Source organism: Triturus cristatus, chromosome 10 (assembly GCF_964204655.1).
Source record: "Triturus cristatus chromosome 10, aTriCri1.1, whole genome shotgun sequence".
Lineage (NCBI taxonomy): Eukaryota > Metazoa > Chordata > Amphibia > Caudata > Salamandridae > Triturus > Triturus cristatus.
In genome coordinates this window covers 749,271,036-749,297,306 of record NC_140593.1, presented here as the reverse complement: position 1 = coordinate 749,297,306, position 26,271 = coordinate 749,271,036, and the positions used below count along the sequence as shown (strand labels likewise).

The 26,271-nt window shown below is 48.2% G+C and overlaps 1 protein-coding gene across 11 annotated transcripts in view; it reads right to left on the bottom strand.

Moving 5' to 3' along the window:
- Positions 1-231: 231 nt before the first annotated feature.
- Positions 232-26,271, bottom strand: part of LOC146789947 (anion exchange protein 2-like) — a 2,390,686-nt gene continuing 2,364,646 nt past the window's right edge. For all 11 annotated transcript variants that reach the window (XM_085628246.1, XM_085628245.1, XM_085628249.1 and 8 more), the window contains one exon: positions 232-1,472. In XM_085628246.1, coding sequence (XP_085484372.1) covers positions 1,392-1,472 — 81 coding nt within the window. In that variant the 3' untranslated portion in view covers positions 232-1,391. The remainder of the gene's footprint in view (positions 1,473-26,271) is intronic.

The following is a 26,271-nucleotide window of genomic DNA, read 5'->3' as shown; positions in this document are numbered from 1 at the left end:
AGGAAAGGTAGAATCTTAGCAAGACGAGGGAAAGAGGCGATCAAAGGTTTCACTAAGACTGCTGGAAATGGATATTATTTTTGAAGTAGGATGCCCACGTACAAAGGCAAAGGAAGTTGGCGTTTTGGAAACATGATGTGAAAGCAAAGAGGAAAGGCCCTTTTCCAGGGTACAATCTCCCTGTAAGTTCCAATGAAGTCCAAACGACACACTGATACACCACATTACATATACAATATCAAAGCTATGTTTATTGGCACTAGTCCATTAAATTATTTATTTAAATAAAATACAAGAGTTTTATGGAAACACCTGATTGTCCTATACTGCACCTGCTTTTCTGTAAAAAGGCACAGAATTACAGGAGTAAATCAACAAAACTAAAATGGGCACACTGCTGGGATCAGTGGTTAGGAGTCAAGGGGAGTGGCGGAATTACAAAAAAATGAGTCGGATAAAAGTAATGTGCAAAATGCAAAGGAATGATTGGATGCTGGAGCAAGATGTGTGAGATCAAAAGGAAGATGTCAGAGGCTTATGTAGAATGGAGTTGGGGTGTTGCCAAGGAAAGAGCTGATAAAGAACAATGGTGAGTTGACAAAAGGAAAAGGGAGCAACATTTTAAAAAAAGGGTAAGGATAAGTCTATACAAGGGCGAACGGATAAAAGAAAGATCATTAAAATTGTGGCAGCAAGCAATAAGCCAAAAATATAGGAAGAAGTGGAACTGGACAGATTAAGAGGAAGCAGAGGGCCGGTTAGTATCTTGGAAATGTTAGAAAGGTACTCCCTCTAGTCTGGATATGAGAGAAGGACCTGCTAACATTCAATGAAGGGTAGGAGAGGGGTAGGCAACATTCTGAGAAAATCAGAGAGGTGTTAGGATGCATTATTTGAATTTAGGTGAGGAATGGCCTGGCAGTAATGTGGTAATGTCAGATATGGACAGAGGTACTGTCCACACATTTAAACTCATTCTGAGGCAGACACGGTGATGCGGAACTGGTCTGTTACATCCCTTTTAAAGAATGAAGGACCACATATTGTAATCTCCCCCGCTCACTCCTGCCTATATCACTCACCCAGCCTCCAAAACTGAAATGTTTTTAGAAATGTCAGAACAGTAGTAAATATACCTGAAGCCCACTTGCTTCACACCTCATACAATATGTACGGGGAGTGAAAGCACAGTATTTGTGGCTGAGACAGGACAATACTAATTGGCAGGTAACTGTGCTCATCAGGGAAGGGAAGGGAACTTGAGGATGGGGTTTGTAGCCAACTTTGGTGTACAGTAACAGTTCATAGGTCGGGGAGACACCAGCATTGTATCAATGCCAGCCAAACGATGAACTCAGTGTCTGCTTCTTTGCACTCTTCTTCAAGCTTGGCTATACTGGCATGGGCATTTCATCATATTCGTCAACACCCTCCTGCTCGTCGAAGACAGGCTGTGCTTCATTGGCATCCAGCTGTGGAGAAAAAACAGACATTGTTAGTCTGGGCCAACATTTTGTGATGGCTGGTGTTGGAGGGGTGTCAGCACATCACATAGTATCAAGTTCTGAAAACAGATGGCACCAATTTGCACACACATAAAATGGCTTGCCAGTAACTTGCATTGCCCATGGCTCTGTGTGTGTGTCAATGATCAGTTAAGAACCATCTTGGAGTGTCCAATACCTCATGGTGTGAATGGGGCATCATTTCTTGCGTCATCCATGGGTGAATGCAAAACTACTTCCCACTTTCTCCAGAACTCTTGCCTCATCACAGTTGGAAGCCTACTTACTTCCTTGCTCGCCACAGTGACGGTTCTCTGCCATACTATGAGATCCCACGTTACAAGACGCTGCCGTTCTTACTCAGCTACACACTGTAAATTCCTCGGGTTCACGAATCGACTTTGCCAACTCAGAATTGCATAATGTTAGTTTAAAAGGGGCAATTCATTCTCCCGATCGTAAGGTCTCTTCTTAATGAAACTTCAGGTATCAGTATTTGCGGGAAATTAACATATAGAACAAGGATTGCTCAATAGACAATGTAAGGAAAACTGTTGATTTCAAGAACACAAAATTATAATGTACTGGTAAATAATGCGGAAAAAGTAGGATCATACAGGGAAGGAGAGCCAGCATGATATCTTGAGAAAATGTACAAAGCTTCCACATTTGTTCAAAAGTATTCTGATTCGAACGTTACATTTTAACTGGAACTTCAAAGCTGGGAAATATTGATAACAAAAACAACCTATTTAAATGGGCTGTAACTCAAATGTGTTAGATAGTTCTTTTCAAATATAGTTTTTATTTGGTTTAAGACCTAAAACCATTAAAAAAAAAATCCCAAACAATATTATATTTCGTTAAGATAACCAAGCACTGTTGTAACATGAATAAGAGAGCAACACAATATTTTATCGTTACAATTAGATATTGCAGATAAAATGTAGTACCCAAATCGTAAAAGTAGGCATTTGAAAACATAATACTCAAAAACATTACAATTACAATTCGAGGCAAAATCAACGCTTTTCGGATGTCATATGCAAACTCAAACTCTTCATGATGCAGACTGATTCCCCTAACTTAAGTTACGTTTACCTACAAGTACAATTGTTTCTTTATATGACATATTGTTCCTCCCAGCGTTGTTCTTTGTAAAATACGCGGATGCACTTAGGCTTACTATGTATGGGCTACAAAAAACAAAAATAAAATAAAATAATTTGTTTAAAGTAGAGTGACTTGATATTTTTAATCCCTTGGCTGTTTTGAAGGAATATTTGCAGAATAAATGAATGATTAATTGAGGAGAATGGAGGAACTTCCTTTTTCTGTAATCGAGCTCTGCTCCTACAATCATATTCATGTCTGCCTGTGCCTGGGAAGTGTCATGAGATCTCTGGAGAGAAGCAGTTCACCTGGTGGGGTGACAGGCTTTGTGGGTGAGGTACATCTCAGATGAGAGGTCAAGGCATGGAAATGGAGCTCGCCCAGCAGTAGTGGAGCGCACCACTTTCTGGCTGTGATGGAGCTGGGGAAATACAAAAAAAATGTGCACCTCCTTCGAAGTTAATGACCTCATAACCTTAAAATTACTAACTGTTTGATTGTATGAATTAATCAATAAATGCACCTTTAATTAGACACTAAACGCGGGAAACTAACTGGCATTTGCAAAAATCTAATTTATTTACAAATGTGAAATTACACTAACATAGGTTTTGTGATTTGTGTAGAAATTAGAAGTAAATTGATGTATTTCGTTTGTAGTAAAATATATTGTGGCAAAGAATGCAGATGGTAAGTAAAATGGCTTTAGATGTCGCTTATGCTAGGAAACACCTAACACAGGTCATTAGAATGGTGGGTGGTAAACAGAAGGGCTTATTTTCTATGTCTAATTTCTGCTATGTTGTTTTCATATTAGTTCCGTGCGGGCATGCTAGGCCTCGCTGGGAAAATGGACGCAGAATAAAGATGGCCCCCGCGCATGAGCAGAATGGAAGTTCCAGTCACGAGTGTGTGGCCTATGCCCAGAGTGAGAGATGTCAAGGCCAACATGAACTAAGACAAGAGTTGTGCCAAAAATCCCTGAATGAATGCCTGGGAATGGATGAGAGACTCAAACTCTAGAACATGAACCAATTCATGACTGTAGGAAAATGTTGCAAATATATTTACAAAGTTAAAAAGAACTTTTGGACTTGATGAATCACAAGACTTTTTTGTATGGATTATTTGCAGAACCGGTTCAGGCAAGGAGGACAATGAGGTGACCATCACCACCACTCCAATGGACCAATCAGAATGAATGTAGCCCCTAAAAGGTTTCAATTTTGGGTATAGCAAGTTAGTGAAAGGGTATAAAAGAGTTGTGCTTATAATGACGTGGTCGCACTCGCTTATTCTACATCAATCCATTCAACACGACACGCTGTCTGTTGAGACGATTTTTCTTCCTGATGCTGAAAAGACTTTGACAATTTTGAACTTCGAACATTGATGGGGAAAAGGAACGAGACCGTCGCGGAATTCTATCCTGGGAGGGAATACGTCTGAGGAGTTTAGAGGCACAGTCAGTCAGTTTGGGAACCTATCCTGTGATCTGCGGTTCATGTTCTGGTGAACCATTCTCGTCATCGTCCTAGGGCCAAGGGTAATGAGTATTTTACTTGAATGTTTATAAAATTAATGTCTATAATATTTGTCTAATAAAACTTTACTTATTCAATTTATTCAATGAATCGAGATAAAATGTAATGCTGACTCAAACTGAGTCTGTGGTTATTAGAATTAAAGTTATGATCAATAATTGCTAAAGGTTTTAATTGTGATTGAGCTGGACTTAATCACCATCAACTGATTCCTACTAGTTGGTCCATCGACCCAAACAGCGGAGTACCTTGATGTTTAGAACCGACAATTCTAGAGTCAAATGTCTATAGATATTATTTAGGTAAAAATATTAACAAGGTACCCCGTATGTCTTGCAGCTCGTCAACTTATCACTGATCCAGAAAACTGAGTGAATGTGTGTTTCAGTGTTATGGGCCCCACCGATGAACAAGTGGTGTAAGGTTTTTTTTTTCTGGGTTGGTGTCATAAGGAAAGGTTTTGTTATAGCCGCGCTGCCTCAGCTGCACGACACACAGTACATTCAACCTGCATCTGTGAAGGGGTTGGGGCGCTGAGCTGTAGTGAGATTGGCTGGTGATGATGCATGAGACCCACAAAGACGATCTTGCCTGTTGCCCCTTTCTGTACTGTGGGTCAGGGACCATCCAATCAGATGTTTGGAGTACAGGAGGCAAGGCAGGACACCAACGAACATGGAGGCCTCCACCCTCCCAAGGCAGCGGGGCCCACTCGTGTCTTCACATTGCATGGCCTTTGATGCAGCTTTAATCAGTTTTTGCACTGGCACTCCTTTTGAGATACTGCTCTTGCCCTAGCTGTCGGTGCATTTAGCTAAGGTGTTTATGAAGTGAAAAAGGTAACTGTTCTTGGTGGAGACCTAGTGTGGTGAGCCTACTCCAAAATTAACCAGCAGCAACAGAACACAAATAAAGATTTCTTGCTGCCACTTGGGGTGCTCAACTGAATCTGAGATGCCTACTATCACTAAAAGCGACATGACCCTTATGGCTTTATTGGTGGCTCTTAAGAAAGCAAACATTTAGCAAAGATTGATCTCCTTGGAACCCTCGGTGGAACTTCAGATGCAAAACTGTGCACATTGAAAATAAAAGTGGTTGGGGCGAAGGAAGAAATTGTGACCAGGGTCAACAGTGGAAAGACTGTTGTTATCTTTGGAGTACCAGGAGGAATTAAAAAATGCACCATATAGTCCACTCTCTAACTGTAAATAAAGTAGAGTCCTTGGAGAACTGTTAGCATGGAGTGAATAAAAGTATCCTGCAGCTTCCATCGCGTGTGGGACAGATGAGCTGTAATAGAACACTTTCTCACCAATCAGGTGAACCCAAATGAAGGAGGAGGTCTTGTTCTATTCAAACAAGAGTTCACACTGGCTTCATAGAGATAGGGTGAAGAGCCTCTGGTTATGCCTCTAAAGGGTGACACAGCGAAAAACGATCCTGTCACAGCCATCTTCAAAGATACAGACTAATTGTCATTAACAAAATACTGACATGTTCTTTGACTTAAGTGCGAAAACCATGGTGAAAAAAAGATATCTACAGGTGCTAAAGACGGCTCTGGTGAATCAGAGTGGCTTGGCAACAGTGGCAGAAGAACATGAAGACGAGGGCTGGCATTGTTGTTGGGGTGCCTGTCCTCTGCCGCCACAATGCCCCCTGAAGCTTCAAAAGGGCTGGACATGCTGCTGCATGGGCTGAGATGGCTGTCCCTGGCAATAAGCTAGACCCCAGGAGTATCCCCTGAACTTCCACTATCGATAAGGGAACTGGCTAGTCGGGTGAGAGAGTCCAAGGAACGGGCTATAGTACAGCTGTCTCTAAACCACTCTAATCATTGTCTCCAAACATCCTGAAGCAATCCACAGGTATATCTATGGGGTACGTTTTCTTGTCCCTAAAGAAAACTGTGGGGCCCATCCATGTCTAGTGAGAAATCACTACACTAGTTCCTACAGCACCCCTTACAAAATCCATGGTAACCAAAACTGGCCTGGAAATGTATTTGGCCACATCCTGTCCATCCCAGGGAAGTTTGCTTGAAGTTTTTTTTTTAATTCCCACAGAAAAGCAGGTAAGATCTTCCATGCCATGTTCCAAAGCAGGTATATGAATCTGCCAAAGAGACAGACCACATTCAATGATCGTAATGCCAAACTTATGGAGAACACCTTCTTGCCAACCACATCAATGACTTACGATCTCTATGAGGTGGAACAGTAGGAAATGCATTGGAGTTGACTTTGCTGGCTGAAACCTGTAATACGAGACTTTACGGTGTTGGGTGCAGAGTTAGGAGAGCAGGATCACCTGGGACTGGCATGTACCGTCTAGCAATGGGACGACTAATCGAAGGTGCATAGAACACCTAAGCCTTCGCCCCAAAGTGGGTGTCTGTCAGGGTTTGACTGAAGAGGAGTAGAAGCTCTTAAGTTGAAGGACCATGCAGCAAACTTTCAGTAAGCAGATGAGCCTCAGGTTTTACTGTTGACAACTGCTGTTCCAACACCTTTTCTGCCCTGTGTACTGCCACAGTAAAGAAAGAACTTTACCCAGTGGGGCCCTAAAAGGGGAGCCCAATTCCATCTTTCGTCAGGCATGAAGACCACCAGTATTTTGGAGATCTAAATATGGTCTATTAATGAGGCAGTAACAAGTTGTTCCTGTTCATCGTGTGGAAAATCCTGAAGATCCTACAGCGAATAAGGCGTCAAGATGCTAAAGATACTGTGCTGAGGCCAGTGCTATGCTGGAGAGTTTGCTGACACAATGTGAATAAGTAATCTCATAACAAGACATTGGAATAGATCTAGCCAATCTCGACTCTGGATCTGAGATCAGTGTCAGGGACTAATCAGGAAAAAGCACCTTTGGAGCTGGACAGAACTGGCATGGCCTTTGACGAGAGTGGAGGTGCAGCCTGGTGCTGGCATGGGCTGGGTAGTTGCTTAATGGAATGAGTTAGTGCCGGGGAAAGCCCAGCCGGTGGAAGCCTGACTGGGGGCACCAGCAGATTCATGGGGCCCCTGAGGCACCTAGAATCATCCTAAAGAGGAGCAGCAGGGCCTCCCTGTAGGCCTTTAAGTTCTATAGAGTTGATGGTGGCCAGGGTAATTCAAGATGCATCACCTCGAACCGAGGAATGGGGTCAGAATCCGACAACTGGGTCCATGGAGTGGGAGCAACAGGGAGAGTACTCCCATCTTGACTATGAGTTGGTACAGAGATTTGTCCTTGAGCTTCATCTTAGACCTACCAGAGGACAAAAACCTGAACTAGATCAGAAAGTGAAGCTAGAAGGAGCTCGCGATTTAGAACGCTACTGGCAGTGGAGTAACGAAACTTGAGGGGACCCCCCTGCAAAGTACATGGAAGTCCCCGACCCAGTCAGGAGCTTTCAGGGGCTACGGGGGGTAATGTTACACCACTGGCTACTGGACTTGCTTCTTCTGTTCAGCAATGTATAGCTTTGCCTCCCGCTTCCAGGCAGCCTTTGGGATTTAGGCATCACGTAGCACTTGTCACATGATGTCAAATCATGTTTGGACCTGAGACATCAAAATTTGAGGTCGTACGGGCCCATAACCAACTTCTGCTTCCTGCAGTGCAGGCACAGCTTGAAGCTGTACTCTGCAGGGGAGACCACTCTAAGCCCACTGTCACACTACAGAATTTTGGAGTTGGCAGATACTGACGAGTTCAGGACCAGAGTTCCAGATTTGTGTTGAAAAAAATGATGTGAGAGTGCATCGGTGGCATTTACATATGGTTCTATGCCATTATTTCTAGAGGAAGGGTAAGGCTGCCGTAGAGTCTGATGGCAGCACTTGTTGGCAAGTAGGACAATTTGCTGGAATAAGTTTCCTGATATAGTCTAGCACATGGGTAGATTCAAAAGGTGAAGAATGCAGTTAGAAATATCCATCAAAAACCTGGAATACCTGCACCGAGATACGGTGGTCAATTATTGTTTTTCTATTTGGTTTGTTGTTGGGAAACATATGTTGGTGGTAATTAAGGTAATTAATTAGGGAAGTGCTGCTGTTTGCTATTTTTGTGTACTTTGTATTGTATTAAGTGGGTAGTATATAGGTTATATGGCCGTCCTCTCTCTTCATGATGCTTGTGGTTCTTATTTCAAATAAATGTATACATCAAAAATTACTGTTACAACTGTTAAAAAGCACTGGAATTGCTCTTGAAATATGGGGAGACAAAGAAACAATGGGTTAACAAAATGATATAAAGAAAAGAAACTAAACATTTTTTTTGTATGTTTTCTCATTTGTGGGAACGGTGCTGGCTTCGGGGGAGGGGGTCCTTTCCCCCTACTTTATAGCAAACGTGATAATAATACATAATTTACTTCAAAAATCAAATTTTGCAAGACTACAGTATGTAAACGTGACAGAATGTTGTAATAAGAGAAAAAGTAGAAAGCAGCAATACAAGTAAACAGAATATAATCTTTAGTTTGAACACTGATGCTGTTAAATATGAAAAACAAATTATGAAATTGACAATAATATCATGACATTCTAAAATGAATCCACAAACAATAAATTGTATAATAGGGTAGATGAAACAAAAAGGAATAAGAGAATTACAGAAGGGAAAATCCCTAACAAATAAGTGAGAGAGAGTGAGTTTCACAGGTCGGAAGTGGAAAGTCTAACCATCTTACACTGCACTTCCTGTAGTATCACTCAATAAATAATAATATATATTACTTTTAATGCCTTTCAACAATAGCCAAAAATCAGCTAAGGCTTTTCAGATTCTCAGTAGAGACAGGTGAGGGTAGAAGGGCACTACAATGCATTTGAAGCTTCAGGAAGTGATTAAACTTAATGGCTTCACTCCTTCACTAAAGACACACAGTTGATGGACGGAATGCAGAACAAATCAAAACATTCACCCCCAGTCAAGAGATCTGGGTTAAAACCATCATTCTTTTGCTCACCATGCCACCCCAGTTTAGACCTGGCTATTTGCAAATCAGCCTTGACCCTGTGCCTCATGGGAACAATCGAGCCCGAACTGCCAAGCCAGGTCCTCCCTGGACCGGAAACAAGCATCCTAGGACCGGTTTCGGGGTTTCACCCCTCTTCAGCCAGGATAGCTTGATTCCAGTGGCACAGTGAGCCCAGGACTCAAGTCTGAGCATAGCTGGCGCACTTAGGGCGAGAAAGCAAAAGACACACAGTTGATGGACGGAATGCAGAACAAATCAAAACATTCACCCCCAGTCAAGAGATCTGGGTTAAATCCATCATTCTTTTACTCACCATGCCACCTCATTTTAGACCTGGCTATATGCAAATCAGTCTTGACCCTGTGCCTCATGGGAACAGTCCAGCCCGAACTGCCAAGCCAGGTCCTCCCTGGACCGGAAACAAGCATCCTAGGACCGGTTTTGGGGTTTCACCCCTCTTCAGCCAGGATAGCTTGAGTCCAGTGGCACAGTGAGCCCAGGACTCACGTCTGAGCATACCTGGCGCACTTAGGGCGAGAAAGCAAACGACACACAGTTGATGGACGGAATGCAGAACAAATCAAAACATTCACCCCCAGTCAAGAGATCTGGGTTAAATCCATCATTCTTTTGCTCACCATGCCACCCCAGTTTAGACCTGGCTATATGCAAATCAGTCTTGACCCTGTACCTCATGGGAACAGGCCAGCCCGAAATGCCAAGCCAGGTCCTCCCTGGACCGGAAACAAGCATCCTAGGACCGGTTTCGGGATTTCACCCCTCTTCAGCCAGGATAGCTTGATTCCAGTGGCACAGTGAGCCCAGGACTCACTTCTGAGCATACCTGGCGCACTTAGGGCGAGAAAGCAAAAGACACACAGTTGATGGACGGAATGCAGAGCAAATCAAAACATTCACCCCCAGTCAAGAGATCTGGGTTAAATCCATAATTCCTTTGCTCACCATGCCACCCCAGTTTAGACCTGGCTATATGCATATCAGTCTTGACCCTGTGCCTCATGGGAACAGTCCAGCCCGAACTGCCAAGCCAGGTCCTCCCTGGACCGGAAACAAGCATCCTAGGACCGGTTTGGGGGTTTCATACCGACGGGTATGCTCAGACGTGAGTCCTGTGCTCTCCATGCCGCTGGAATCAAGCTATCCTGGCTGAAGGGGGGTGAAACCCCGAAAATGGTCCTAGGATGATTGTTTCCAGTCCAGGGAGTGCCTGGGCTGGACTGTTCCCATGAGGCACAGGGTCAAGACTGATTTGCATATGGCTGGGTCCAAACTGGAATGGCATGGTGAGCAAAAAAATGATGGATTTAGGCCCAGATCTCTGTACAGGGGTAAATGTATGACATTGTTCTGCATTCTGTCCATCAACTGTTGTTTTTGCATTTGTCACCCCAAGTGGGACGGGTATGTTCAGACGTGAGTACCGTGCTCTCCATGCCACTGGAATCAAGCTATCCTGGCTGCAGAGGGGTGAAACCCGGAAACCGGTCCTAGGATGCTTGCTTCCAGTCCAGGGATGACCTGGCTTGGCAGTTCGGGCTGGACTGTTCTCATATGGCTGGGTCCAAACTGGAATGGCATGGTGAGCAAAAAAATGATGGATTTAGGCCCAGATCTCTGTACTGGGGTGAATGTATGACATTGTTATACATTCTGTCCATCAACTGTTGTTTTTGCATTCACTCCTTCACTATACACAGATAAATGCCATGCATACCCTATTTTGGATTGTGGTAAGTAAAGTCTAAGGACTAGCCATAAAACAACATTTCAAGTTTATGGATAGTGTCTTGGTGGTGGTGTTCTTTTTTGTTAATGTTCTTCTTATGCACAAATTATGTGTAAAAGTTACATATAAAAGTATCGTTTTTATGTAAGGAAATGTACTGGATTTGTGACCTGAAGAACAAGTTACTTACCTTCGGTAACGATGTATCTGTAAGAAACATTAGTTAGTTAGATTCCTCACCTTAGAATATCCCCAGGCGTCAGACTGGATCCGGAAGATTTTTCGTCAGCAATACCCCTTGCGCGTCGCTAGGCATCGTCTGCGGCTCCGCGTCCGTCGTCGGCGTCGTGCGCCGGAATGACGTCGTCGGAGTACTTAGACGCCGCCCTCGCGCGCTGACGTCAGTTCTTGTACATAGCTTTCCGCGCCAGGAACGCAGAGCCATGCAAAGACCGACACTGGTGCCAAAAAGAAAATCTAGGGGACTGAAAAGGATAACCTTAACCCTAGATGTCAGTTCGCAGAACGGGGAGGAGGGGTGGGTCAGTGAGGAATCTAACTAACTAATGTTTCTTACAGATACATCGTTACCGAAGGTAAGTAACTTGTTCATCTGAAACAAACACGTTAGTTAGATTCCTCACCTTAGAATAGATACCCAAGCAATACCATCCCCGGTGGTGGGTCTGCGAACCAAGATCACACCAGAAAGTCCTGGAGGACAGAACGGCCAAAGAAGCCATCCCTCCGGACTTGGCTGTCAAGGCAATAATGCCTGGCAAACGTGTGTAGCGAAGCCCACGTTGCCGCCTGACAGATGTCCTGCAAAGGGACACCCCGTCCCAAAGCAGTAGTAGCCGCCGTGGCCCGAGTAGAACAGCCCAACAGGAGGGTCCTTTTTTGCCAAGGAGTAACAAATTTTGATGCACAAAACGACCCACCGAGAGATGGTCCGATTGTGCACAGCTTTCCCCTTCTTAGCACCCACGTATCCAACGAAAAGTTGGTCGTCCACCCGGAACTGCTTTGTGCGGTCCAGATAAAAGGAGAGCGCACGTTTTGGGTCCAGACGGTGGAGCCTCTCTTCCTCTTTGGAAGGATGCGGAGGCGGAAAGAAGGTGGGCAAGGTGACAGACTGCCCAAGATGAAAGGGGGTCACCACTTTCGGAAGAAAGGAGGGACGAGGCCGAAGGACAACCTTGTCCGGATGAACAGAGAGAAAAGGAGGCTTTGATGATAAAGCCTGGAGCTCACTCACCCGTCTAGCCGAGGTGATGGCTACCAGAAAAGCAGTCTTAAGCGTCAGCAGACGAAGAGGACAATCATGAAGAGGCTCAAAGGGAGCGCACATTAGAAATGTGAGAACAAGATTCAAGTCCCACTGAGGCATTACAAAAGGGACAGGAGGGAACGTATGAGTAATGCCTTTTAGAAAGCGTGTAACTACAGGGGACTTGAAAAGAGAAGGCTGATCAGGAAGCCGCAAGAAGGCAGAGATGGCAGCAAGATAACCTTTCAAGGTGCCCAGGGCAGAGCCCTGCCGGGCCAAAGAAAGAAGAAAGAGGATAACCTCAGAAAGAGGGGCGGAAAGGGGATCTACAGCCTTTGCTGTGCACCATGCCACAAATTTGTTCCACCGGCAGGCGTATACCGTCTTTGTGGAGGGACGCCTGGCTGCCAGAATGATATCACAGACTTCAGGAGGCAAGTCAAATGGCATCAACTGCCGCCGCTCAATCTCCACGCATGGAGGTGGAGGCTGGACAGGTTCGGGTGTAGGACCGTCCCCTGCTGCTGCGACAGAAGATCCTCCCGAAGGGGCAGACGTATCGGAGGATCGGTCAACATACTGAGTAGCTCGGGATACCAGTACCTTCGTGCCCAATCCGGAGCCACCAAGATGACTTGGGCCCGGTCGTGCCTGATCTTCTTCAGCACTCTGGGCAGAAGTGGTATAGGCGGAAAGGCGTACAACAGACCGCATCTCCACTCGTGACGAAAAGCGTCGCCGAGCGAGTGCCACCTTAGAAATTCCAACGCGCAGAACTGCTGACATTGCGCGTTCTCTTCGGTGGCGAATAGATCTAACCAAGGCTCTCCCCACTGCTGAAAGAGACCTTGCACCACTTCGGAGTTCAGACGCCATTCGTGATCCATCATGCACCGGCGGCTGAGTTCGTCTGCTCCGGCATTCAGAGAGCCCGCCAGATGTTGAACCACCAGGGTGACGCCCTGGTGTTCCAGCCATGTCCAGAGGCGCAGAGCCTCCTGACAAAGGGTCCATGACCCCACCCCACCCTGTTTGTTGCAATACCACATGGCGGTGGTGTTGTCCGTGAACACCTGCACAACACTTCCCCGGACAGAGGGAAGGAAGGCTTTCAGTGCAAGCCGGATCGCTCTCAACTCCAACAGGTTGATGTGGAGACGAGACTCCGCCGGAGACCAGAGGCCTCTGATCTCCGCCTCTCCCATATGGCCACCCCATCCCAGGAGGGACGCATCCGTCACTACGACATGCTCCGGTTGGGGAAGGGAGAGGCTCTTGCCCTTGACCCAATCGCGGTCCGTGAGCCACCACTGCAACTGCTGTGCAGTGCCCTCCGAGATCAAGACATGGTCGGACAGGTTGCCGTGATGCTGGGCCCACTGAAACTTCAGGTCCCACTGCAGAGCCCGCATGCGCCGCCTGGCGTGATGCACTAGTAGGATGCAGGAGGCCATCAGCCCCAGAAGCCGCAACACTAGCCTGACCGAAACCCAGGATAGAGGCCGAAAGATGGGAATCACGGCCTGAATAACCTGGACCCGCTGTTCCGGTGGATAGACCCGGAACTGCGCCGAATCGAGAACCGCTCCGATGAAGAGGAGTTTCTGAGAGGGACTCAGGTGTGACTTCGGCACGTTGATGGAAAATCCCAGAAAATGCAGGAGATCCGCCGTAGTCTGGAGGTGGAAGACGACTGCCTGGGGCGAGCCCGCCTTCAACAGCCAGTCGTCGAGATAGGGGAAGACTGGAACCCCTGATCTGCGCAGATGAGCTGCGACCACCGCCATCACTTTCGTGAACACCCGAGTGGCACTGGTGAGGCCGAAGGGGAGCACGGTAAACTGAAAGTGCTCTTGACCCACCGTGAACCGCAGGTAACGCCGGTGGGCCGGCAGGACGGGGATGTGGAAATAGGCGTCCTGCAAGTCCAACGCCACCATCCAGTCTCCAGGGTCTAGGGCAGCTAGAACCTGAGCCAAAGTTAACATCTTGAACCTCTCCTTCCGGAGGAAGGCATTGACGTTCCGGAGGTCCAAGATAGGGCGTAGGCCCCCTTTGCCCTTCTTGGGAACCAGAAAGTAGTGGGAATAACAACCACGACCTACTTCTGGGCTCGGAACGCGCTCGACGGCCCCCTTGGCCAAGAGGGCCGAAACTTCCTCGTGGAGAAGATTCAAATGATCCCCCGAGATACGGTGGTGCTGCGGTGGCATGGCTGGAGGGGTCGTCTCGAAGGGGAGGGAGTAGCCCCTTCGGACGATTTGCAGCACCCACCTGTCCGATGTGATGGACCGCCAGTGGAGCAGGTGATGGCGAACTCTGCCGCCCACTGGCGTGGAATGGGCCTGAAAGCTCGGACTAGGAAGGCTGTGAGGCGGATGCTGCCGGGGTGGATGTGGGCTGACCGCGTTGTCCTCCAGAACCGCCTCGGCGGAAACCACGTCCGCGACCGCGCGCAGGTTGGTTCTGCGGCTGGTGGCTAGGCGCACGTGAGGAGGCACCCCTTCCTTGGCCACGAAAGGGGCGAAAGGCGGAAGTTTGCGACCGTGGGGCCGAGAGGCCCAAGGACTTGGCCGTAGCCCGGGAGTCCTTAAAGCGATTCAGCGCACTGTCCGCTTTCTCGCCGAAAAGGCGAGTGCCATCAAAGGGCATGTCCATGAGGGTGCTCTGGACATCGCCCGAAAAGGACGTGGACCGCAGCCAGGCGTGACGTCTAAGCGCCACTGAGGTAGAAATCGCCCTACCCAGCGAGTCCGTAGTGTCAAGCCCACATCGGATAGCATGTCGCGCTGCATCCCTCCCATCGGCCAGAGCCTGGGTAAGTCGTGTCTGGACCTCCTCCGGACACAGGGGCAGCACGTCCTCCACCGTATCCCACAGAGAGTGGGAATAACGGTCCAAGAGACAGGCGGTGTTCAAAGACCGCAGACCCAAACTAAGGGAGGAGAACAGCTTTTTGCCAAACTGTTCCAGTCTCTTGGAATCCCGGTCCGGCGGAGCGGTCGGGAAGGAGGATTGGGAGGTAGAGGCCTGGATAACCAGGCTCTCGGGGGTAGGGTGTTGGGACAGAAAACTGGGGTCGCCCGGAGCAGGGCGGTGGCGCCTGGCGACGTTCCTGTCCACAGGAGGAACTGTGGAGGGCTTGGACCAGGTGCCCTGCAGAACGTCAGTGAGGGCCTCATTGAATGGCAGCAGAGGCTCAGTGGAGCTTGCTACAGACTGAAGCACCTCAGTGAGGACGTTAGTCCTCACAGCCACAGCAGGTAGCTCGAGCCCAAGGGCTGCGGCCGCCTTGCGCAGCACCACAGAGAAAGCAGCACCCTCCTCCGAAGCCACAGTCGGAGGAGAGATGAATCCAGTGTCTGGAGAGGTATCCAGACCACTTGCCTCCCCCAGTTCATCTGCCCAGTCCTGTGACAGTTGAGCCTGAGCGGCCATAGGATCCTCGGATCCCTCCCATTCGCCCCCATCATCCGATTCCTGGTATGCAGGAGGAAGGATCGGAGCCGGGCGATAGACAAAATGTGTCTCCAGCGGCGCCGAACGCGGCGTCCATCGATATCGTAACGGCGCCGGGCCCGGAGCGGGGCTGAACCGGGGCTCGACGTCGAGCGGAGTCGGCGTCGGAGGTGGTACCGGTGTCGACGCCGGCGGAGGAGGCGTGACGAGGTCGACCGGCGTCGGCGGGGACTCGGGAACGGGTCCCTCGGGCGCTTGCGGCGTCGAGGCCGGAGCCGTCGACGGCGCCGGGGCCGGAGCCGCCGGCAGGCAAGGTTGCCCAGTCGGGTCCGCGGGGCCCGAAGGCGCACCAGCGGGCGTCGACGGCGGAGCCAGGTTCCTCATGGCCGAGAGGAAGGCACTGACTTCCGCCGGCGTCGCGTCAGTCCCAGGGACCGGCGGGTATGGGGACTTGCGCGGCGCCTGCGGCTCCGCTGGAGCCGCGGGGGTGGAACCACCCTGACCCTCGGCCGAGTCGCGCGACCGGTGAGGGGAGTCCGAAGAGCGGTATCGCCTCTTGGACTTCTTGGAGTGCTTCGACTTACCCGAAGACTTGGAGCCAGACGATCGATGATGATGTCGGCTGCGGCTCCGCGACCGATTCTTGGACCTCCTCCTGGACCGGGATCGAGAGGGGCGCGGAGCCGAGTGGCGAAGCTCGAGAAGCTTACGGGACCGCTCCCGTCTAGCCTTCGAGGTCAGGGCCTTGCAGTCCGCACACGACGCCGCGTCGTGGTCGAGGCCCAAGCAGTAAAGGCACTGGCGGTGATGGTCCGTAACCGACATCAAGCGGTTGCAATCAGCACAGGCTTTAAAACCAGGCATCCTACCGGCACCGGAGTCGAGACAAGATCAAAAAGGATCGAAAAAAGTTAGTCAAAAAGTGACTAAAGGGGTAGCTCTCCCGGATCTGCGCTTACTGGCGCGGAAAAAAGAAGAACTGACGTCAGCGCGCGAGGGTGGCGTCTAAGTACTCCGACGACGTCATTCCGGCGCACGACGCCGACGACGGACGGGGAGCCGCAGACGACGCCTAGCGACGCGCAAGGGGTATTGCTGACGAAAATCTTCCGGATCCAGTCTGACGCCTGGGGATATTCTAAGGTGAGGAATCTAACTAACGTGTTTCTTTCAGATAATAGTTTCGCAGATGTTTAACTATCTATTGTATATTGGGGCGTGGCTTGGCACGTCAAGATGGCGGTCGCATTCTAGGAGTGCTCCAGACCCCTCCGTCATCCGTGCCAGGACATCTGGGGCCATCTGACCCTGAAAGCTGCAGCCGCTGCTTCCTTGCAGCCTGTCTCACCTGCTTGAGGCGACAACCGCCACGCCTTGTCTGCTGTGCTGCCTTGTTGCCTGGTCTCCCGCCTCACCTCACCCGTAATGGCGGCTCTCGCTCCCCGGACCTCGGAGCTTTGAACTGATGCTCATCGCCGGAGCCGGCCATCAGATGTGCCATCATATGTGTGGCAAACCCTGCTGATTACCCGGGAGAGTCCCCCAGCCAAGCGAAAGAGGGAACCGAAGGACCTGGTTCCGTGGCCTGGGCGGGTCGCCTGGTGGTGTGCCCCGGCTGAGGCCTCCTTGTTATGCCACTTTTCACCTGCCTGCAGGGTCTGTGGCACCTCGGCGCTGCTGCGATCGGGCTGGTGACTGCATCGCACTACAGCCCGGGGGATCGCCTGTCAGCTCGGGCAGCGGGGCAGACCTTGTGGTCAGGGGCTCCCCCCTCCTGTGATCCAGAGAGGTCTTGGGGCCTGGTTGTGCCCGAGTGCAGTGGAGACCTCCGATGCTGCCCCTGTGACCGGCGGCCGTGGGCCCTCACGTCGATCTAGCCAGTACTTGATCTCCACCCCCTGGGGGCTCTGGTGAGTGCAGCGGGAGGAGGCGCGGGGAAGAGGAGAGTCGTCCCGCATGTTGGGGGGTCTTGGCCGCATCAATCAGGCAGCGGGGTTGTGGGGAGAGGCACCGGCATCCACTCCTCTCCCCACTACCCTCTCCCTCCTTCCAACAGGCGCAACCGAGCTCCAGTGGCCCACGCACCAGGCCAGCTCTGTACTCGTGGTGTTCCTGCCTGCCACGTCAAGATTTAGGCTTGCAGAGCTGCTCCTTCTTGGGCCTTTTCTGCTGACTGGCCAGGCCTGATCCCGCGGCACAGCCTTGCGTGGTCTGGCTGCGGTGAATCTGCCACCTGCTCCCTTCATTCACCCCATTATTGCCTGAGGCCCCACCATGGATCGAGCCTGCCTCTGACCTCCTGCAGAGTCCACTCCAGATTCTGCAACTACAGCAGCCTCACACCTTCTCTTGAGGCGGGCCCAGCGTCCCTACCAATGACTGTGTGGTGAAGCCCTGAAGAGGTCCTACACACCGGTTGGGCCCTGCTCAGCTCCTGCTGCGCCCAAGGGTGTGCCCTGTCTGGGGGTCTGTCCACGTAGGTTTGGCTCGCGAGGTAGCCGGGGCCGTTCCGGTGGACTGTGGGTAGGGCCCACCCTGCCACCTACAACTTACGCACCCGCCGCCCGTTAACATGATTCAAGCGCAAACGCCAGAGTCTCTACTCACGCAACCAGTCATTGTGAGCTCACATTCATACACACGGAGACTCTGGTGCTTGGTGGACCATTGTCCTGTGTTCTTAGTTCTTCAGCATTTCCAAGCACGCACCATCACAAACCTTCATGTGGACAACGCATTACCTTGCTTTGGCACATCTACGATCACCCCACGTGGTGCTTACTTCTGCGCCTTCAGGGCACGCACCGCGCAGTAAGCTCTCCCAGTGTTACAGGTTCCTCTACACACCCACGACACAATGACTAACAAAGGTACCCCGCTCCGCGTCCTGTCATGGAACGTTAAGGGTCTATTAGATAGGATCAAACGCACAGCAGTCCAGGGATACGCCCAGAGACATAATCCTGACATACTCCTACTCCAAGAAACCCACCTCTTGGGCAATCTCTGTCCCTTCCTTGCCAAATACGGCTTCGACTGAATCTGGCACTCCGGCTTCGTGAGGGGCTCCTGTGGGGTTGCTAGCCTACTAAAGCGCAATTTTCCCTTTGTGCCCTCCCAGGTCACTAGGGACCCGCTCGGGCGCTTCGTTGCCCTCTCCGGATCCTTAGGCGAAGGCACCCTAAATGTTCTCTCTGTTTACGTTCCAAACGCTACCAATACGCAGACCTTACACTGCTTAGGCGATGCACTTGCCTCTTTGCCTACTGGACTGACACTACTAGGAGGGGATTTCAATGCCGTCATGTAGCCCACCCTCGACGCCACAGAGACTCCCTCTCCCGCTTGCACCTCTCAAGCCAAGCTGCTTACTGATTGGGCCGCAGCTGCGGGGCTCTGTGACATATGGCGGATCTGGAACCAGCGTCCCTCTACACTCACACATCTGCTCACCGCAGCCACTCTCACATTGACTAGTTATTCACAACGGCCCCTGAGTGTGCAAATGTCAGGGGCATAAACATCCTCCCTCGTGGCATCTCCGATCATACACCGTTGCTCCTGACCATGGGGGGGCCATCAACTGCTCTTCGTCCGATGTGGCGAATTGTAGTGTAGTTCCTATATCCCTGATAGGCTCTGCGCATTGGAATAATATACACTATAGTTTTGACATAGGACTGAGGTCAGTATGTCTCTATCAAGTACATTAAACTTAATTACTTGTGTGTGCCAGCTAACTCAGAGGTCACTAGAAACATCTCGAATATACAAGAAGGGATTAGTTTCTGACAACCGCGTAAACATGACAACTTTGTTTCCCGGAACAATCTCAGAACCTTGGAAACAATAGATAACAGTTTCACTCAGTCAATGGTGCATGCTTCGTTTCTACAGAGATGCACAGAAATAGAGAGACGGGTGTTTTAATAAAAAGGGGTTTATTGAACAGTCTTATTTCTCATACAAGAGATATAAACTGCTACAATCGTAAGACAGGATGCGAAGTACAATACGTACAGAGTTAGCAGTAAGATAGAATAATACTGCAATGGCATGGTTTGTAGCTATGACATATATTCATAAAATACATACATAAATAACACAGGCTAAAATGTGAATACTCACCTGATGCTTCTAAATAGTTCTACCTCAGTGTACCTAACCTAAGTGTAGTACGAGGTAAGAAGTAGGTGCTGATTTCTAAAGTATAGCTTGCTATAGTTTTAGTTTTGCCAAGAGTTGCCAAAAGTTTCTCTAATTTCTAGTCTGCTCCATACCTTAGAATGTGTGAGGTTGGAATCTCTTTCCGGGACTCGATATCTAACACCCCGCAAGGGGAGTCAGAAACACTGGAGCTGGATTCTCTGCAAGGAGGAAGACAGCGTCTGGTCAGTGCATTAGGCGGGAACTCGATCTCCTTCCAAACTTGCTGTGCGAACCGCAAGTAGGCAGTTGAACTGGACCGTACCGGAACCGTGGTTTGCCAGGGCAAGTGCAGGTATATTTACACCTTGAAGGTGTTTAGCAATGCCTGTATTGACTTAAAAGTCGGGCATCGGAACGTCATGAATGAACCCCTAAGGAATAGATGTTCATGCATACTAAATGAGTTCTTGGAGAAATCAATATCCAAGCAAGGGAAATTCCTAAAGGCTTAAGAGTCTGGTTTTCCAAGAACTCGTTGTGACGTGGATTGACGGATGTAGGAGACCATGCCTGTATTTGGTTAGCATGGATAATGCCTATATAAGGGCTGGATTTTCTATGCCTAAATAAGAGCAATATGAATTGTACCTATATAAGGACATAAATCGGGAAACCTATATACGGAATCTAAATCTACACACAACAGAGTGAATGCATGGTCCCTTCACAACCACAAATTCAGAGAGGCCCTCCAAGCCGATGTTGAGGGGTACTTTCTTACAAACCAGGGCTCTGTCCCATCTCCGGGTACCTTATGGGAGGCAGGAAAAGCCATGGTCCGTGGACACGCCAAAAGCCGCCTCAAGGCCCAATGAGTGACCAGGGACAGCAGGCTCACACTCCTGGAAGCTCAAGCAGCCTGTCTGGAACAAACCGCCAGTGGTTCGTACGATGACTCCCACCTGCGCCAACTGGCACTAGTGAGAGACAAGATCAAGCAGATCTCGCTGGATTTGGCGGTGCTCCTTTGGAGGTCCTCTGTAGCCCGTGTCTACGGGTGGGGAGACAAAAACAGAAGGCTGCTGCATAGGTTGACGACCTACCCCATAGCATCCCGGATCATCCCAGAGGTCCGTGATTCGACGAGCCATTGTCCAAACCATCGCAGACTACTACTCCCAACTCTATGCTACCCGAATCTCTGAATCCTCCCTGGCAAAATTGATCGGCCGAGAAGACCTCCGCCTTTTCGCGCTATCGGTAATTGAGTCCGATGGTCTGGAGGGAACGATCTCTTACGATGCCATTTCGCTGGTTGCGGCTGGCAGGACCCCAGGCCCGGAAGGCTACCTGCAGGAATACTTTTCCACTTACAGAGACATTCTCACCCCTCACTTTGCTGCACTATATGGGGAGGCTATCGAATGAAGGTTCCTTTCCTCCAGAGACGGACACAGCCACCATAGTTCTCATTCCCAAGACACAACCTCCCTCCATCATATGTGCGAACTATCGTCCCATTTCCTTGATTAACACGAAGGTCAACATTTTTGTCATGGTCCTTGATCAGCGCCTCAAACCCTACCTGAACAGACTGGTCCATCCGGACCAGTGCGGGTTCATGCTGGAGCGGGGCACCCGACACTGCCTTCGGCGCCTCCACGTGGCTTTGGCCAACCAGCATGTACTTACCTCCTACCTGTCGCTTCTCCTAGTCGCCTTCGAGAAAGCCTTTGATTCAGTTGACTGGGGCTATCTGGGGGGATGTCCTGAGGGTTTTGGACCTGGGCCTCAAGTTTCGTCGTATGGTGCGGGTCCTATACTCTAAATCAACCGTGCAGGTACAAGTCAATGGGGTACTCTCCGATATTTTTTCTATCGGCAGAGGGACACGACAGGGGTGTCCCCTTTCACCCCTTCTCTTCGCCCTGGCCATGGAGCCCCTGGCCAACTTGGTCCGCTCTGACACTCAGATCCGGGGCTGGCGGTGGGGGGATCTCACGAGGACAAAATGTCGCTTCGCGCGGACGATATCCTGTTGTTTCTCACTGATCCAGTCCAATCTTGCCTGCAAATCTTACACGCCTTCGAGCAGATCTCTGGTTTGCAGTTGAACTCAACCAAATCCACGTTGGTCCTCCTACACATATCAAGGGACTGCTTTGATTGGCAGTCCACTATTCCTATCCAACGGCAATCTTTCAAATACATTGGAATATAGGTTTTCCTGCTGCCAGACTTGGCCTGGGCTCTCAATGTAACCCCTCTAATCACCAAGACCAAACAAGAACTGCTGAAATGGGGAAAACTACCTCCCAATCCACTGGGACGCATAGCCCTCTTTAAAATGATGATTCTCCCCCGGGTTTCTCTACATTCTTCAGAACATACCACATCACATTCCCCGCAACTGGTTTCGAGGCATAGATAGTCTTGTCATAAAATTCCTATGGAGTGGTCGAAGTCCCCGTATGGCCCTCCGCTAATGCCAAATCCCTCCCTTTGATGGAGGTATGGGACTCACAAACCTTTACCTGTATCACCTGGCGACCCGCGATTGGTTCAACAGGGGTTAGTCTGACCCGGCCAATAGAACTGAACTTAACGATTTGGGCCTCTCCCATGTCCAAGCCATGCTATACGGATCCCCTATCCCCAGGGATCTCCCTATGGTGACACGTGCTGTCTTCTTGGCCTGGCGCGCTTCCTTGCAACACACTCACTAGACAAATAAACTATCCCAGCAAACGCCACTTTGGCAGGGTACATGGCTGCGGGAGGTGGTACACCTAACGGGCTTCAGGAGTTGGGACCTCATCGGTATTTCGCAATTAGGGGACTTCTGGACTGGCGACCCCATTTGCTCCTTTGCCGACTTGCAATCCAGGTATACACTTCATCCTTCCCAATTCTACAGATATTTGCAAGGCCGCCAGGCCCTAAATGCCCATATAAAGTCTGGCACTTCATTACCAGAGCAGAGCCCTCTTGAGGCCCAGGTCATGATGGGCAACCTCGGAAGAGGTGGGGTCTCTCCCATATCTACTGCTCTCTAAGTAATAACAGTTCCGTATCTCTTGACCACTTGAGAATCAGATGGGAGACGTGGCTGGATCCACTGGAAGACGAGGATTGGAGAGATGCAATGATGGCTCCCCGAATTGTTACTGCTTTGGCCAGGCTTCGTCTGGTCCAGCTCTACTATTTGCATGCCTCCTACCTCGCCCCCAGTCGCCTACACAAAGCGGGTCTGATCCTCACCCCGGCTTGTCCGAGGTGTGGCTCGGATCCTGCTGATTTTTTTCACATAGTATGGACATGCTCACATATTGCCCCCTACTGGAACGCCTTGGATGCAGAACTCAAGGAGGTATTGGGATGGGAGGAGCCTCACAACCCTCTAAACATCCTACTGGGCAACACTGACGGGTTGGGCGGGTCCAGGGCGGACAAGGCATTCCTGGGTATGAGGTTAGTGGGGCCAAGCGTTACATAGCAGCTGCATGGAAGAACCCTACCCGCCCTCTTTGACTAAATGGCTAATATGCTTTTGAATCTGTGGAATAAACCACACCTGCTCTTTCTCCTTTGGAAGAAGCGTGTTCCTTTTAGAATATGCTATAAATTTGTGGCCTACAGGTTCAACTGGTTTGTTAGGTACACTGAGCTAAGACTGTATTGGGGGGGAGGCTGTTAAAGAGAGAGAACATTTTTTAAAACATTGAGGAGTGATGATACAATTTAAATAACGGCAAGCTTTGATTTCCAACTCAGGACTGTGCAATAAACTCTTGTGGAGTATTTAAATGTTTTTAAAAATGAAGCTAGATATAGGTTTGGGCGAGCCGACAAGAACCTCGTTTTGAAAGAGAGGGAAAAGGTTAACAGATGCTAACCATTCACAATTGGAGCTAGAGTAGGCCAAAATGAAAGACGTGATTTCATTTGCTGCCTTTCTCATGATCACAGAGAGAAAAGTTGAAGGGGTTGCCATTTTATAGTTGTTTTCTATGAGAGTGGTGTACCATTCTTGTGCTTAGTTTTTACAAATCTTTATAGTGTCAAAACTATCCAGAAAGAGCAAAAAGAACAATAGAATCTACAAGCTCAATTCACTGGTATGTATATAACTTTTTAATTATATAAAAAATGTACATTATAAATTAAGATATATATGATCTATATAAATAAGATATAATAAATAAAGAGTTGTTAAGAGGAGGCGTTGTAGAACAGGACATAGATATTACACTTGATAGTTTTGAAGACGAAATTACAAAATTTTACAGTGTGGTCTAAAAAACCAGAGTAATTTGTATATGTTGTCGATGCACTCACTAGAAGATTTAAACACAGACATTTGACTTGTATTTAAAAAGTAAATAATTATAACTGGCAAAAGTTAGCTGTGTATTTATATGTAGATGAACTCTTTGACTTGTCCATATGGCTAGTTATATGTAACTAGCGTTACAATAAATTAGATAATAAAATGAACAACACATTGCCATTAGATGCCCATTTTGTAAGATAATAAAATACCTGCTAATGTAGAAAAACTATGAAGGGCCAAAAATAAAAATAATTGCATTTATAATTCTTTGCAGCATTGGAAAGGGCTCTTATGGACTGCTCTCCAACTCCAAAATCTATGCAGTATGATGCCATCCTGGAAATCTGGAAGTTGAGAATAGACTTCTGAAGGTACTCTCTGCCCCTGTGTTATTATGGCTAGTTTGAAGTTCAGGGTTCTTCAGTCTTGTGTTGCCTTCTTGCTGCTTTTACACTATTGCTTTGGTATATATTTAGATGTTAAAGCATGGACGTAGTCCTGCAAAAATATTTTTTTATGTGTACCCCTTGACAATGTCTTGTGACATATTGTGCATTGTCCAAATCTGCTCACTCTATTTTTTTAGTTGAAAATTGTATTGTTTAATGATATTCCTTTATTTCTCAGTGACATGATTTTCTGTTTTGTTTTAGATTTTTTTTTTGGTTCTGGTTTTGTACATGGCTATTCTTGAAAACTCAGGAGTCGTATCTGTTGCAGTAGTCTGCACTTCTCAAAGGACTTTCTGAGTGGGAATTGTTGCTGGTGCCACTGATATAGATGGTCCTCTATCTTCCCTCTACTTGATTGCCAGTTAAAGATGTTTTCTATGTTAGGTTTAAGACGATAGTCCATGGATGTCACCCACATGAATATTTTGTATTCATCCCTCTAGAGTGGATCTTTCCACAGAGTGTGCATTGTACTAGTTTTGGAGCAGTTTTTGATTCCTGATAAGTTTGGGTTAGAATGGATAGTTTTATGGGTGTCTTGTAGTTATATTTTATTCGTAAGTTCAGATGTTGAAAGTTATTTTTGGAAATTGTTGTTTTTGTTAAATGTGTTGTTAAAATAAAGTCAAACAATTATGTTACTAAACAGCTAGACTCAAACTTTGTGTAAAATATGTTTAAATATCTGTTTTACATTTTGTAATTTGCATTTGTGACTACTGATGTCATTGCTTCCTTTGGCGTTGTGGTGAAGAAATAAAATGCATTTTTGATTTAGTTATTTTTACATACGTATACAAAGGGGAAAGTTAAATTAGTATCTTACTAAATAGATACACTGAAACTTTGTGTAAATGATGTCTATATATGTGTTTTACACTTTATCAAAAACATCCATTATTCACAGTATGTCCTTGGCAATGGCATGCATAGAACCACACAGGCACTACCTGTGCAATCATGAAGGACGTCCTTTCTCCACCACTCAGCAATCGCACCTCCTGGCATAGTACTAGTGGGGGATGCAGCCTCCTTGGCTATTGATGGTCGTTGGGGGCCAACTACCCCTCCTGTTACCTCAAGCAAGTCCCACACAGTCTGTTTGCTAAGAGGTCTTCGGAGGCTGCACCCCCTTTCTGCTCCACTCTGCAAACGCATATCCTGGCACACTACTGGTTGGGGAGTGAAGTTCTCTTGAATGCTAAACAACCCTGGGGACCAAGAAGCCCTCCTGGTACTTTCTGTAAGTCCTACACAGTGGGATTCCTGAGAGCTGGTCAGAGAGCCCGCCGCATTTCCCCACCACTCTTCAAACACACACCATTGCTACTTAAAAAACCATGGCAATTCAATGAAAAAACCAAAGGTTACAAGGATGTTATAGTTAGGAATTAGCATTTAAAAACCTTAGAAAGTCACTGAAAAAAAGCCAAAGGTTACAGGGACGTTATAGTTAAGCTCAGATTTCACATGCATAAAAATAGAGAAATTCAGCAGATATAGTTAGCAGACCTAACTATAACTTGCTCCCCCGCAATGCACTTGTTAAGACCTCACATATTACATCACTCATGACATGGTCAGTGACATCACTGATGACATCTCAAATGACATCACCCACAGAATCTCTGACGCACCCACTCATACCCCAATATAACCTTTCATACACCCACTCCAACTTCTACACTAGCATTCTCCAAAGCACTTACACCCATACCAGT